General features: G+C 35.5%; 1 protein-coding gene and 1 long non-coding RNA gene across 12 annotated transcripts in view; one reads left to right on the forward strand and one right to left on the reverse strand.

Annotated features, from left to right (window-relative positions):
- Positions 1-15,583, forward strand: part of MMP16 (matrix metallopeptidase 16) — a 305,079-nt gene that overhangs the window by 266,105 nt on the left and 23,391 nt on the right. For both annotated transcript variants that reach the window (XM_072803989.1, XM_072803988.1), the window contains exon 9: positions 9,014-9,129. In XM_072803989.1, coding sequence (XP_072660090.1) covers positions 9,014-9,129 — 116 coding nt within the window. The remainder of the gene's footprint in view (positions 1-9,013; positions 9,130-15,583) is intronic.
- LOC140620152 (uncharacterized) overlaps positions 1-15,583 on the reverse strand; it is a 79,894-nt gene that overhangs the window by 23,247 nt on the left and 41,064 nt on the right. The window lies entirely within an intron of this gene.

Raw genomic sequence — 15,583 nt, forward strand, 5'->3', positions numbered from 1 at the left:
TCAAACCAAAATTCTATTAAAGGAGAAGATGCTACTTACAGCCAGAAAAAGTATATGATTCTCAGCAACCATAAGTGTAATGGAGTAGGAAACAAGAATAAAGAAATTGAGGGCCACAGCATGGTGACCACTAATGAAAATAAATCTGCAGACTTAGGACATACTCTTTAAAATAACCTTGGGGCACCTGGGTGGCACAGCGGTTGAGTGCCTGCCTTCAGCCCAGGGCATGATCCTGGAGACCCGGGATCGAGTCCCATGTTGGGCTCCCTGCATGAAGCCTGCTTCTCCCTCTGCCGTGTCTCTGCCTCTCTCTCTTTGAATAAATTAATATTTAATGTATTAAATATCAATAAATTAATGAATAAATAAATATTTAAAAAGTAATAAAATAAAATAATAGCCTTGAAGGTAAGTTTAAGTTCCCAGCCATTTTAATTGCTTGAATGTACAGTTTCAGGACCAGGTTTAAGGAGTTCTTTGGGGGCTTGGGGGATTTTCTGTTTGTTAAGGTTGTTTTTTTGTTTTGTTTTGTTTGAGAAAGGTATAGAAACAAAAGTCTGACAAAACACTTCTGCAGGACAGAACATGACACTTAGCTTTCATGCAACAGTTTTCACAGGATTTCACAGATGGTGATAAAAACTGCCATTCTATTATCAGGTAGCCTATTTTTTTCACACATGCGGATATTACTTTTAAAATGTTTCCAATCGAAAAATTTATCACTTCCTGAAAATTTTAAGTTTAGAAACTAAATGTGCACTTCCTCCAATCAGTGAAAGCAATGAAGGTTAGATACCAAATTCATACTAGAATAAAGGGAAATACTAGTAAATGGGAAGAGGAGTTTTAATACATTTGTTTCCTACTTGAGAAGCTACCTGCAAATACAACAAAATACATAGAAGAATACTTTATTTTAAGCTCTGCCTTAATAACTGGTTTTATAGGTTTAAAAATATGTAAAAGCAGCAGTCCAGTTAATTTCCATGTGTGTGATCTTATGTAAGCTTTTATGAGTCATGGATGTTTTTTAAGCAGATTACCTCATATTCACATAATTCTATAATTCCAAAATCATAATTTGTCAATACACTCATTCTAGATTAAACGTAGATGGACAAGACATTAAATAAACTACCTGTCCGAAACGTATAAATGACCATTTGGTTGTCACATTTATAGACGAATTCAGTGAGTCTTTCTTCCTTACATTGTGTATTTTTCATACTTATCAATTTTTTTGATGTTTTTATTTTCTATGTCTAGTTTTGAGAGAAAACATTGCAAATTATTTTGTCCTTACTTCTCCCTCTCCCCCCACTGCAATCTTTCTGCTTAAGAAGGGTGGTGAGGCAGGACGGCAGGGTGGGTGTTGATTAATAGGTTTCTATTTCTCTGAGGCTAAGAGCAGAAAGGGATTTTAGAGATCATCTATTCCAGGTGTGAAAAACTCAATTGCTTTAAAGGGTCAAGCAGATAATATATGTGCTACTGGTACAGCAATAGTATGAAAGGCAGTGGTAGTGAGCTGGAAAGTACAAATACACTAGAAAAGTGCTCAGAGCCAGGATCATTTACTTAATATGCTAGACAAAGCACAGCTTAAAAAAAAAAAGATTTTGTTTATTTATTCATGTTACATGGGGGGTGGGGGGGCATAGACCCAGGCAGAGGGAGAAGTAGGCTCCATGCTGGGAGCCTGACACGGGACTCGATCCCAGGACTCCAGGATCATGCCCTGAGCCAAAGGCAGGTGCTAAACCGCTAAGCCACCCAGGGATCCCCCAAAGCACAGCTTTAAGTTAGATTTGGTCCAAGTGCTACCCTATGTCAGCCCTGCATCTTGTTCACATCCTACCCAGTGTGTAGACACACTCAATTATATTCCACAGAAAATCATCCTACTCTAACCCAACTGTCCATCATGATAGTGTGAATATGAGATAACCTTTTCCAGTCTCAATACCTCTAATTCCTACTTCCTTTAAGATGTCTATAGTAGTCCTGGCATAGCCTTCAGTTCATTTATGCAAAAAAATATTTTGAGCACATGTGATGCAACATGTGCCAGAAAGGACCATGAGGCTTCTGCTCCCATGGCACTTAACTTCTATTAAAGGAGACAATAGTAAGCAGCAAACAAGTAAATGAGCCTGAAACTTTAACATTGAGAAATGCTACAAAGAAATAAAGCAAGGTGGTAATGTGATAGAGACTCATGGGTGGTAAGGAGCAGTTGGAAAATCAGTGTGGAAGTCAGACAAGACCTCACTTATGAAGGGGACACTAGAGTGGAGACTTGAATGGGTGAAGTTTCAGCCACATGAAGCCGTTTGGAACAATATGTGATAGGCAGATGACACAGTAGGACACAAGCAATAATATTGGAATCTTTAAATCAGTTAAAACTTTGTGGCTAGAGCCTAGCCAGTTAAGTGGTAAAGGAAGTCAAATAGGGACCAGATTATATGGGGCCCTATAGACCACAGCAAAGATGTTGGATTTTATTTCATGTACAATGGAAAGGCATTGGAGATTTTCAAAGGAAAGTAAAGTGATCTGATGTGTATTCACAAAACATCCCTATGGCTTCCGTGTGAAGAATGGGCTCAGGAGTGGAAGCAAAGAGCGGAACTGGGAAGACTGCTGGAGTAGTACAGGGAAATACGGAGGTTGTAGTGGAGATAGAACAAAAAGGGTACTTACAGGATATATTTTGAATGTAATCAGAACAAGTCCTTATTATGGCTTAGATTTTAGAGGTGAGGACAAAAGCAAATTAAAGATAACTTCTAGGTTTTTCAAACCTGAAAAATTGCATAGATGGTGCCATTTCCAGAAATAGGGCAGACAAGGGGAAGGAATATTGGGGAAGGGGGATTAAAAGGTTGAAATGTTCATATTTAGATTGAGATGTCTGTTTTACACACCAACTGGAGGTTGGTCAAGTAGGTACTTGGATATTTTGAGTTTGCTTCTCAGTGGAAAGTTCGCTCTGAGGTACACATCGGAGAACAATTGACATAAATTGCATTAAAAGCAGGGGACTACCTAAGTATAGAGATAGCTAAAGAAGAATAGTTGAAATGATGGCTCTTTAAGTAAATCTGTAAAGTCAGATAAAATTTTCCACTATTTCCCACTATTTTACATATAGCCTGGAACTCAGTTCTTCAGATTCCCACTTGCCCTTTTCTTAATACACTATAATTTGATGCTTGGATACATTTTGCATCCTCATAGCATTTAACTCTAAAATGCTATGTTTCTAAATCATCTCTCAGCATCTTCTCACAAATATATACAGGGCTCTGTTGCCATACTTCATTCTAAGCTTAACTTTTAAGAATTTTAAGATATTTTCAAAGAAAGACAAAACTTAGATCCACTTTGGTTTTTTACCATTATTACCACTAATAGTCAAACAGAAAAACATGTTTATTTCTTCTAGCTTAACTTGTGTGTTTATGAAGTAATTAATATATGTGTTTTTAAAATCATCCAACACGGTAGATTAATATTTCCAATTCTGATGCGTGTTTAAGAATTATCAGTGTTCTCTTGGAATCTCAAGTTCCAGAAACTGGTTTCTGAAAAGTGGGATTTTGAGTAACTATTTGGATATGAAAAAAAGAAGTGGTCCTATATTTTGTGTAACTTAAGCAAGTAGTCTGTAGTACAGAAATGAGACAAAGTAGGATGAAGAAATGGATGGGTCACATGAAATAACCCTTGGAGCCACTTTTTGTTCAGTTTGAATTCAGTATCTAGCAATATGCCATTAAAGTATGGCATTCTATAATTTTCTGTACCATTTTTTTTTCTTAGCAGAGAAAGCATTTCTTAGCAGAGAAAGCTTTTAACAAAATGTTGTATACCATTATATGGACAGTTTTTGTCTTTTATGGATATGACCCATGATCAAAGTAAAAAAAAATGATAAATCTCATTTCCAATTATAATTTATTTTGAAGCATTGTTTCACAATACTTTTCTCAAAGAATCAGCAATTTAAAGTCATAATTCTACAGTAGAGATAATGGATATATCAGAAGAAAAACAACTGTAAGTTTCACTTATAATAGCTTTTATCATTTGCCCACCCTCCTGCCAAAATTCCAATTTTTTTTCCTATAATATCTAAGTTGTAAACCCCCCCCCAAATGGTTTATTTACACAGGTTTCATCTGAATATGTTAATATGCTTTTCAATGAACCCATAAGCTTATTTTTCAGGGAGGAAAAAAATCAGTGGGATGAGCTTTTTGTTTATGCTGAAATATGTTCAAAAATGTTGAAAGTTAAAATGCAAACCTGTATTTATGAATAAGCCTCAGCACCTCTTCTAAGGCAGCTCTGAATATAGTTAGATGATTCTGATCACATACAAGTTTACTGGGAATTATCAAAGCTGCCACTTTATACACTTTTTACAACAGATAACCTAAGGGTCCAAGCCCATGTTGGGTGCTTAAAAAAGATTGTGAAATGATCCCAAATTATAGTTTTGCATTATCTGCTAGTGATGAAAGGGTAAAATTCATACCAGAATTGTGTTCCTACAAGGGTAAAATTCATACCAGAATTGTGTTGTGTAAGTAAATTCACATTCCATTAATATTTTCTGGAAATGTGATCTCTATGAATCTTAGGTGCCTGGTTCAAGAAAAGTCTTGGTGGGTCAGTGGGTCTGTGAGTGAACAGAAGGAGAAAAGAAAGAAAATGATACTCAAGCAGTGTATCTTAGGAGTTAGCACTGAGGGTAAGGATGCTCCGCCAAGGGAAACAGTAACAGTCATATGCTAACCTATGAATCCAGCAGCATTAGTCTCAACTCTGCAACATTTCAAAAGAGTAAACAAAACTAAATCATTATCTTTTAATGCTCTAGCATTGACTGAGTTGAATAAACATAAATACTTGATCTATGCTAAGGACATCATAAAAAACACTGTAATATTCAATATAAAAGATTTTTGAGGGACTTATATGAAATGAAATAAAACCATGTTTGTGTATAAATTTACTTTATAGCTTCAAAAACCTACACAAATTATTGTTATTGTTACAAGAACATTGTTACAGCTACCTCTCAGAGAACAAACCTGGTTCCTAAGTATGTAATTAATACTTTCTTAAATCACCTACAGGGTGTGATCCCGTTATCCCCAGGATTTTTAATTATTCCAAACTTCTGACTAAGCAGTATTTAAAAACTTACTCTAAGTTATAGTTTATATCTAAAAATGACATCTATTGTAAGATATGTCATTATTTGATCTATGATGGAGGGTAAAAACCCTACCAAGTAAACTTTGATACAGTATCTACTGTAAAACGCATTCTAGGGCAGCCCCTGTGGCGCAATGGTTTAGTGCCGCCTGCAGCCTCGGGCGTGATCCTGGAGACCCTGGATCGAGTCCCACGTCAGGCTCCCAGCATGGAGCCTGCTTCTCCCTCTGCCTATGTCTCTGCCTCTCTCTCTGTCTCTCTGCCTCTATGAATAAATAAGTAAAAAAAAATCTTTAAAAAAATGGGGAAAATTAACAAGGCAGGAAACAACAAATGTTGGAGAGGATGCGGAGAAAAGGGAACCCTCTTACACTGTTGGTGGGAATGTGAACTGGTGCAGCCACTCTGGAAAACTGTGTGGAGGTTCCTCAAACAGTTAAAAATATACCTGCCCTACGACCCAGCAATTGCACTGTTGGGGATTTACCCCAAAGATACAAATGCAATGAAACGCCGGGACACCTGCACCCCGATGTTTCTAGCAGCAATGGCCACGATAGCCAAACTGTGGAAGGAGCCTCGGTGTCCATCGAAAGATGAATGGATAAAGAAGATGTGGTTTATGTATACAATGGAATATTACTCAGCTATTAGAAATGACAAATACCCACCATTTGCTTCAACGTGGATGGAACTGGAGGGTATTATGCTGAGTGAAGTAAGTCAGTCGGAGAAGGACAAACATTATATGTTCTCATTCATTTGGGGAATATAAATAATAGTGAAAGGGAAAATAAGGGAAGGGAGAAGAAATGTGTGGGAAATATCAGAAAGGGAGACAGAACGTAAAGACTGCTAACTCTGGGAAACGAACTAGGGGTGGTGGAAGGGGAGAAGGGCGGGGGGTGGGAGTGAATGGGTGACGGGCACTGGGTGTTATTCTGTATGTTAGTAAATTGAACACCAATAAAAAAAAATAATAATAAAAAAAATAAAAATAAAAATAAAAAAATGCATTCTAATTTTAGCCAGGTAAAATGTAAAAAAAAAAAAAAAAATGTTTCTTAGCATCCAAAAATAAGTCATTTGGCTAATTCTCCCCAAGACATTTTCTTTTTGGTCAAGTGCAGGAACCAGTTGATGTATAGGACTATTGTAAACTCCACTGAAATATTTACTTGAGAGAAGGTATCTTGAAATTTTGAGTGCAATTTCATCAACCACATTAACCATTCTGCATTCATCACAGCATGTTCTGTGACAAATACCTGTAAGAGGTGTTTCCCTTTTTGGATAAAATCTGCCTTGTGGCTCACTTACTGGAATACTGCCTGAAACGATCTTTTTCTCAATTCCAAGTAAACATTGAGAATGGAAGAGTTGCTAGTATTCCAGATGTTACTTGAGTGGATGTTTCTAGGGAATTATAGCAAAACCTTATGTACAAAACCCCACGACTCTGTAGATAAAGAATCTTCCATAGTCCTCGAATAAGAAACTATCCAGAAAGGACCAGAAAAACCTTATTTTTTTTTTCTGATTTCAGCCAAAGTGCCTAATCCTGAGATAATGCATTAAGTACATCACTTCCCAAACTTGTGTTGGTAAAACACTAGCTTTAGTAGGTGATAAGAGATGTTTAGTGGGAAAAAATGACTAAAGGTTGTCAAATAAATTTAAATTTGGAAAACATATTTGGTGTGCATAGAGGAAAGAGTGAGGACTTTTAAAATCAGATAGAACTGGTTATAAGTCTAACCCTCATTGTCCTCTTAGAATTTTCCTCTCTTAAAAGGGGACAATGATGGCTATCTCATGGGTTTATTGTGATTAAATGAGATACTGCGTATAGCATATGCCTGCCTTAAAGTATGCAATGTACTGTGAACTGTCAATGGTTTCACCCCAGTTTTGTCATTCCTTTTGAACATTCAAGACATAAACTCGCTTGACTCCTAGAACATTTTAAACAAAACTGAGTGATCCAAAGTAGGGCTGGTTGCAGTTTATTCTTTGGATGTCTAGCAGGTCTGTGAAAGTGGCTCATGGGCCACCCTGTGAAGGCATGGGGATCTCAGAGTTCTGACTCTTGGCGAGCTTTCCTTTGATCTAGTTTCCTTATCTCTACCCTGAGCACTCTAGTCAAGGCCTGCCTTAAGTCTACACTCCTATAGCCAATTGCCTCATCAACAGTTCTTCACCTTGATGTCTTGCAGGTATCTGAATTTAACGTATCTAAAACCAAACTCATATTCTTCAGACAAACCCAACTTACCTGCCCCCATTTCCTTATCTTACTGAATGGCAACATGATTCTTCCACATGTTCAGGCCCCAAATTCCTGAGTTATGCCCAACTCCCTTCTCTTGGACCCTGCATTCAATCCATGAGCATGAGTAAGCTCTTCGGGATTTCCTTTCAAAAGATAGCCCAACCCCTTGAATTATCCTCAACTCTGTAGTTTACATTCTAGTCCAAGGTTTATTGCAGTGACATCCTGACTGGTATCCCTGCTTCTATTTTACCTCCTTAAGTCTATTTAACTCACAACAACCAGTGTGTTCCTTTCAAACATCGGCCATATCTTGAAGCTCCCTGCTCAAAATCTGTGTTGGCCTCACATATTCCTTAGTGGAAAATCAGAGGCTTTGCTATCATTATAAAGGTCTTTCTAATCTTAGATTCTGGTTCCCACTCTGACCTTTATTTCCATTTGTTGACTCAATCCTAGTCACCCTAGCCTCCTTGTGGACGCTTAAGTACTCCAGATTTGTGCTTGCCACTATAACTTTCATTAACTAGTTCCTGTCCCTGGAATAGATTTCTCCAAAAACTGTGTATGTTGGACCTCACTTATTTCTGCTTGAATGTCTGATAAAGAAAGGACTTCTATGGGGCCACCTGGCTGGCTCAGCGGTTGAGCATCTCCCTTTGGTACAGGGTGTGAACTTGGAGGCCGGGGATCGAGTCCCACATCGGGCTTCCTGCATGGAGCCTGCTCCTCTCTCTGCCTGTGTTTCGGCCTCTCTCTCTCTGTGTGTCTCTCATGAATAAATAAATAAAATCTTTTAAAAACACAAGAAAGGACCTTTATGTTTAGTATTTAAAATTGCTGCCCCCCCAAAAAAATAAATAAATAAATAAAATTGCTTCCCTATACAGCTAGCTAACTTTATCTGCTTATTTTCTTAAACTTACCACCTCCTATCACAGTATGTATTTGTTAATAGGTTGTTTTACTGCCTAGAACCCGTACATATCCCAGAATGTAACACTGATGAGAGCTGGAGCCTATCTGTTTTGTTCAAAGTTATATCTCTAACATCTACAATATGCCAGAAATATAAGAATAGGTACTCAGTAAATATTTCTTAAATGAATAAATGAATGAATGAAGATTCTGCTAAAGATGATTCCAAAAAAACAAAAGTGTTCTGCTTCCTAATAAGAAAGATTTATAAAACAATCATGAAAACCACTTATTTATCCATAGGTTAGTGATATCTTTTTGAATTATATATATATTTAGCAAGCACAATTTTTTAGCTAGAATTTTAAATTAATTTTGGCAGACTGAATATACAGTAACAATACACGCTTTTAACATAGCAAGAAAGGAAATAAAACAAATGCTGTTGGTGTCCACTGTCTTTCTGTAAGTCATTAACAGCATACAGTAAGGATTTAATGAATGTTAGCTATTACTGTGTACACATAATTTCCTTCCCTACGCATGTGTTTTGTTTTTGTTGTTTTTGTTTATTGTTCTTTTTAGGTATTGGAGATACAGTGAAGAAATGAAGACCATGGATCCTGGCTATCCCAAACCAATCACAGTCTGGAAAGGTATCCCTGAATCTCCTCAAGGAGCCTTTGTGCACAAAGAAAATGGTATGCAGCATGTGCATTATATATATCATGAGTTTACTAAGTATTTCAATAATGCATTCTAATTTTTCATTATGTTAAATCATTAGAAAGTACCATGCTAGGGCTATAAAATATTATATTTACATGAACTTTCCATTCTAGATTTATGTTTAATATTATGCTCCAGGTGTTTTTTAACCTCAGCTTATTTTAGTTTATGAGAAAAAAAATAAAGGCAATTTTTAAAATGGAGGGTGTGGCTACCTTCAAAGTAACGTCACCTATTTTTCTATTAAAATTCCTATAAATTTAGTAACAGACATATATAGGACAGGAACTGGTCGAAAGGAAGGTATGTTGTTAAGTGTGGGCTGAACACAGACACCTGGCAGTTGTGCATGTTGAAGATTTTAATTTTTCATGCACACCTTTACTTAGAGTGTCAGCAAGCAGGGAAGATGCCAACTCCATACAACCAGGCTAAGCGACTGTATGATTGCTTAATAGCAGAGCAGAGAGCTGCCCACATTCCTTGTTCTCTATCTCAGGATTTGAGTTTCAGCCAAATCCTAAGAGGAAAGTTAGCCACGCGACAGAAAATCCCTACACTCCTATCTGTTGGCATACATAAAATCTCAACATTTCTCTCTTCATTCAGAAATCAGTAAGTAGGAATAAACCATAATGATAATTCAAAATACGACTTATATATAATATTCCAGAACAAAGGAAAGAAAAATCATTCTGAAATATGTAGAAAAAATGCACCCCACCAAATGATTTATAATAGGAACTGTAAGAAAATGATATACCAAAAAAAAGAAAAAAAAAAAAGAAAATGATATACCAATATCAATAGCATGAAAAGTCTATAACATATATGCAACAAGAGCAAAATAAACATCACTTGCAACAACAAAATTAAACATGTCAGGAGAGGAAAGAACAGAAAAGTTAACTGAAGAAATGGGAGGAAAATGAAAAATCCACACTACTACTGAACACTGCAATTAATGATCAATGTTATTGCCAGAGTTTAAGGTAAACTCTACACTGAGTGTAAATCTGAAGGAACTGACTCAGGATCGATAAACACCAATCAGAAAAGTCAAAGTGCACAAACTGTATTTTGACACTTGTTATATGAAGTGATGTACTACATTCCGTATGATGGTGCCCCACAAGTAATATGCCATAGGCAGAGGCAGAGTCAAAAAGACCCTTGGAGCCCTGATCATATAGCACTTGCTGAGAATTTCAGATTTTGTGTATATTCCATTGATTCAGAAAATTAAAGGACCAAGTTAAGATACAGAGCCTGTATGTGATGAAAGCAGAATCCATAGAAGAGGACAGATAGAGATGAAAACGTATCTGTCAAATGGATATCAATAAGAAAATAAAGGAAGGAAATGTGCGGTCACATTGGAGGCAATAAGTCAGACCAAAATAGGGCCCTGAACTCAAACTATGAGGATGAGAAATAAAAGGACGAAGAAATGAAAAAAATGTGAAAAATGATCACATGGAGGCAGGAAATTGCGATCGCCCCTATGAACTGTAGGTGTTACCAAGGAAGAAACTAGAGGGAGAGGAGATTTCTTGGAAGTTAGAATAAATGTGTTTATTGAAGCGCAGATAAAACCAGCTCTTGCTAATATTTACGTAAGTCTTATCGCTGCTCTAGACTGTCTTCAATAAAAGTTATCACATACAAAATTTTGTACCATACAAAAATATTGCAAAGAAAATTCAACCAGGATCTTATTAGTTATTAATTCAACAAACTTGGGTAACAATTTCTCATTTGTCTTTAGTTTATTAATTGTTAAATAATTAAAAATTATTTATTAATTTCACTTTCTTTTACATTTCTTTGTCCTTTTAATCCTCATCTGCATAGTTTGAGTTGGGGACCCTATTTTGATCTGATTATTGCCTCTGGTGTGACTGCACTGTTACTTCTCCCATTTTCTTATTGCTATCCTTTTGACAGATATCTTTACATCTCTGTCCTCTTCTATGGATTTAATTTGTCTTTATTTCATCAATTTTCTAAACTGAGTTTATCTTTTAAGATAAAACTAGCTTTTAAAATAAGTAATAAGGGGAACCCTGGGTGGCGCAGCGGTTTAGCGCCTGCCTTTGGCCCAGGGTTCGATCCTGGGCACCCGGGATCGAGTCCCGCGTCAGGCTCCCGGTGCATGGAGCCTGCTTCTCCCTCTGCCTGTGTCTCTGCCTCTCTCTCTCTCTCTGTGTGGCTATCATAAATAAGTAAAAATTTTTTAAAAATTTAGAAAAAAAATAAAATAAGTAATAAGTTATTTCAAAAGATTTAAAAAAATACACATAATCATAATTCTTTACCACAGTAATTTTCATTTTCCCTGTTTCCATCTATAAGGCCACTGATATCTGAGATTTGATTCAGATTCTCTGGGAATAAATCATAATTATATAAAAATAACAAAAAAAACCTTGCTGCCCCCTGCCCCATGATTTTTCATACTCTTTTCCATCTGAATATTTAATAATATTCATACAGTATGTATCAGTCAAGTTGTACTGAGAAGCATATTCTGAACTGAATTAACTCTTTCATAAATGGTTTCTGGATAAGTATGAAGCAACACATATAGCTTTTTAAATTCTAACATGTAATTATATTTTTTTATGTTATATTAATACAATTAACAAAATACTATCGATTTTCACCAATTTTGTGTGTTGTATAAACCAGGACTGAGACAGCCAAGATCATAATTCCATGAGCGTTTCCCCCATGATCTTCTCACCTCAAGACTCAATTTCATAAGGGAAAAAAAGCAACAACAGTTTATTATATTCAGAACTTCATGGTTTCTTTTCACATAGCGAAAACTAACTTTGTAAAATACTGACAAATAAAGCATTTGGGAGGAAATCAATGATTACAAATGACTAAAAACTACAGATGAAACTTTGATATATCTATTTTTTTCTGGACTTTTACTGATCTGGCCTCCTTCTTTGATATCCTTCACTGAGCTCACTTTTCATCTTTCAGAATATCCTCCTTGATTATCCTTCTGTGGTTATCCTATGCCTTGCACTCAGTCTCATATTACAATGATCATTTTATATGCTCATTATCCCCTCTTTGAAGGAGCCACAGACTAAACATACAATAAATATTAGTCATCTGAATTAATTTTATCCCTCCCATTATTCCAAAAATTCCCTCCCTGGAAGAGAGATCTCATCTGTCTGAAACCCTTGTTCTGTAAATAGCAATATCAAAGATTCTGGAAGGCTTTGGCTATCAACAACAAATTCTCCACTTTTTTATTACCTACAAATTTCATGTTTGTTGCTTTTTATGTTAAATTCATACTTTACACAGATTCTTCCCTTAGGTTTGTGTATGAAAGGTAACAAGTTCAAATTATTAAGTAAACATATTTATATTTATATTTTGACTCAAAGTAATTCCCAAAAGTCTGTGCACATTAAATTTGATAGTCATAAAGCTAGAGACGAGAAAACACTGAATATTTTCTCCAGTCTCTCCTTCCATCAGTGTAGGAATTTCTTCCTTGGAACCTTCTCCTAGTGGTAATCTTAAGCAAAAGTCCACAAATTCAGAAACCCAGTTATAGATTTTTGAAGGATATTTTTCATATTAAGGTGGACTATGCCTCCGTATATACTTACTGATATTAATTCTCCCATTTTTACCAATGAAATATGAATACTTGGTGCCATTTATTGAATGCCTATCATGTATCGGATATATAAATTCATTATCTAATTTAATTGTCCAACATAAATACCCTTTGATGGCCTTTGTTATGATTTATAAAGGAGGAAACTGGTATCAGTTAAAGTAACTTATTCATAATCATAGAAAAGGTAAAATTATATATTTGAAGCTTGAAACTAGAACATTCTAGTCCCACCGAACGTGCTGTAATGCATTTTCTCCAAAGAGGAAAAGTTAACACTTTTCTCTATAGTATATATTCATTGAAGTAACTGATTATCTGTCGTGTCTGGTTAAATTTTTCATCTTGTACTAGACAAGTATTCTTTCTCAGAACGTGGCTTCCTGAGTCATCATCCTCCTGATTTTCACCGATAACCATCTTAATTTAACAGCTTTTTCATTTTCCTCTTTACTTTTAGTCCTTAAAAATACAACAGTCTAAATGAGATTTGACTCATGCAGAGTATAGTGGAATGATTTCTTCTTAGCACTCCTTAGTTGACCGTGTTTTAGGGCACGGTGAGTTTGTAACCCATACTAAAGTTGTAGTAAAGAATTGCTGCAGTCCCTCTCCTTCAAATTGTTTCTATGTTAATTGCTCTCAAGCCATATCATGCAGGTATTCTATATTTCCTCCTTAGAAAAATGCAATTTTAAGGCAAATACAAGATTCTACTTTTCAAACTGTTGCCTTTCGTTTTGCTGAGTGCTGTTAAAATAGTCTTGACTACGTTAGCCTATTAAAATAGTTTGACTCTTCTATTGATTTGCTCTAGTCCCTCTAGTCCCTCTTCCCCATCCTCACTCTCTGTTAAAACATACAAGTATGATTCAAACACGTATTTCCACAAGAGTCGGTTTATTCATTTATTATATTAAACACTAATTAACTTCTTACTAATAAACATATAAAAGTGGAAGACAGAGAACACGTAGACACTGTCATCCAGGAACATCTACTGAGTTAGAACAAGACAATGATGGTGGACGGTGTCTTACTACATTTTAGGACTAAGCAATAGAAAAGTCACCAGTAAAATCTGGTCACATGTGGGAGGAAAAAAAAGTCATCACATAATACATTGCAACCTCACTGAATTCTTTCCCAGGATTTCTCAAAAAATAATAATTCAGGCAAGAATTCATCTGAAGTTGCTATTCTTTATAAGCATAACATCTACAAGAGTATAACATCAAAGCTACTCTTAAAAAGGAAGAAAAAATGAGTACATAAACATTTCTTTAACCAACTGCTATTTCTTAAGTGGGGGACGGAATCAGACTTACATTATCAAATGAGATGAATATTGTGGGATCAAGGTTTAACAGATTTCTATTACCAAGATCGCAGGCCACTTCTTTTCAAATACTTTCATTATTTAACTTCTACTGACTAGACTTGTTAACAAGTATATTCAGTAAACTACAATTCTGCTCCTGTATACAGAGTGTGCTACTATAAAATTTGGCCTGCATAAATACGAAAATGGAAACTTCTGAACTTTTGTATGGAACCTGGTAGATTCACAGTAATTAGCTTTGACTAAAGATTAAAGATGAGGACACTTCCAGCTGTTGGTTTCCAGTTTATAAATATAAGAAGTACATTCACCTGTTTTGAAGGTCTGTTTAATTCTAAATCAATGCCATTATTCAACTGCGATTGTCTAATGTACTGTTATTTGGCAAGTCCTCAACATTTCTTTATCCAAGCTTGTTGAGTAATTACATTGGATTTCATTAGCGTGATCAAATACCAGCTCCCTGCTGAAATATTTGAATCTACATACACCTGTTTTCACTTGGCATGTTACTCTGATTGCAGAACTGCCCTTGGAAACTAAAAGTAACAGCAGATTTTTATGGCATTGAACAGAATGATTTCCTAAGTGGATTGACCTGAAGTGATTGGTCTATCCTAGATGAAATTTTTTGAAAGGTGTCAGAGTTTTTTGTTGCATGGGTTTTACCTGTCACAACCTGTGATGTTTAATCAAGAAGCAATTGTTAAAGGACAGGAGATCTCTAAAGGACATAGTTTTAAGAAAATCATTAAGTGTTCAGGACTCTAGAACTAGATCAAGATTTAAATTCTGCTTTCACCAGGACTTGGACATATTATCTTATCCTTGAACCTCAGTATCTTTGCCTGAAAAACATAGGTAAATAATTCTACCTAACAGAGTGGTTATAAGGATTAAAATATGTTATTTACTGAGTTTTAAGCATAGTACTTCTTCCATAATAAGTGCTCAATAATACAGGATTTAAAAAAAAACCCTCATTAATGATTACTAACTCTAAAGTAGGTATACTATTCAAAATAGATAGCTCTCAAAGTACAGTTTTTAAGTATTGATAACGTTAAAGTATTTCATTGTAGTTTCTTGAATTTTGTCTTAAGCAGGAATTAAGTCCAAAGAGTACAGTCACAAAAAACTTAGGATGAAGAAGCTCTGGATGAAAAGAAAAACTTTTTTTTTTTCCCAACAAAAACAACAATTTAGAAAACAGTCCTAAGGAAAACACACATATTTGTAGTTTAATGTTCACAAGCTTTCAGAGTCTATTATCTGCATCCATGATGTTTTGGAACATGCCTCATATGTATTGCTGGTTACATGAGCCCTCCACATACCACCTGTGAAATATTTCATTTGAAAATATTAAAAGAAGAATTACAGATTTATTTATACTCTACTAATCCTTTACTATATAAGTCAATAAGAA

Source organism: Canis lupus, chromosome 28 (assembly GCF_048164855.1).
Source record: "Canis lupus baileyi chromosome 28, mCanLup2.hap1, whole genome shotgun sequence".
Lineage (NCBI taxonomy): Eukaryota > Metazoa > Chordata > Mammalia > Carnivora > Canidae > Canis > Canis lupus.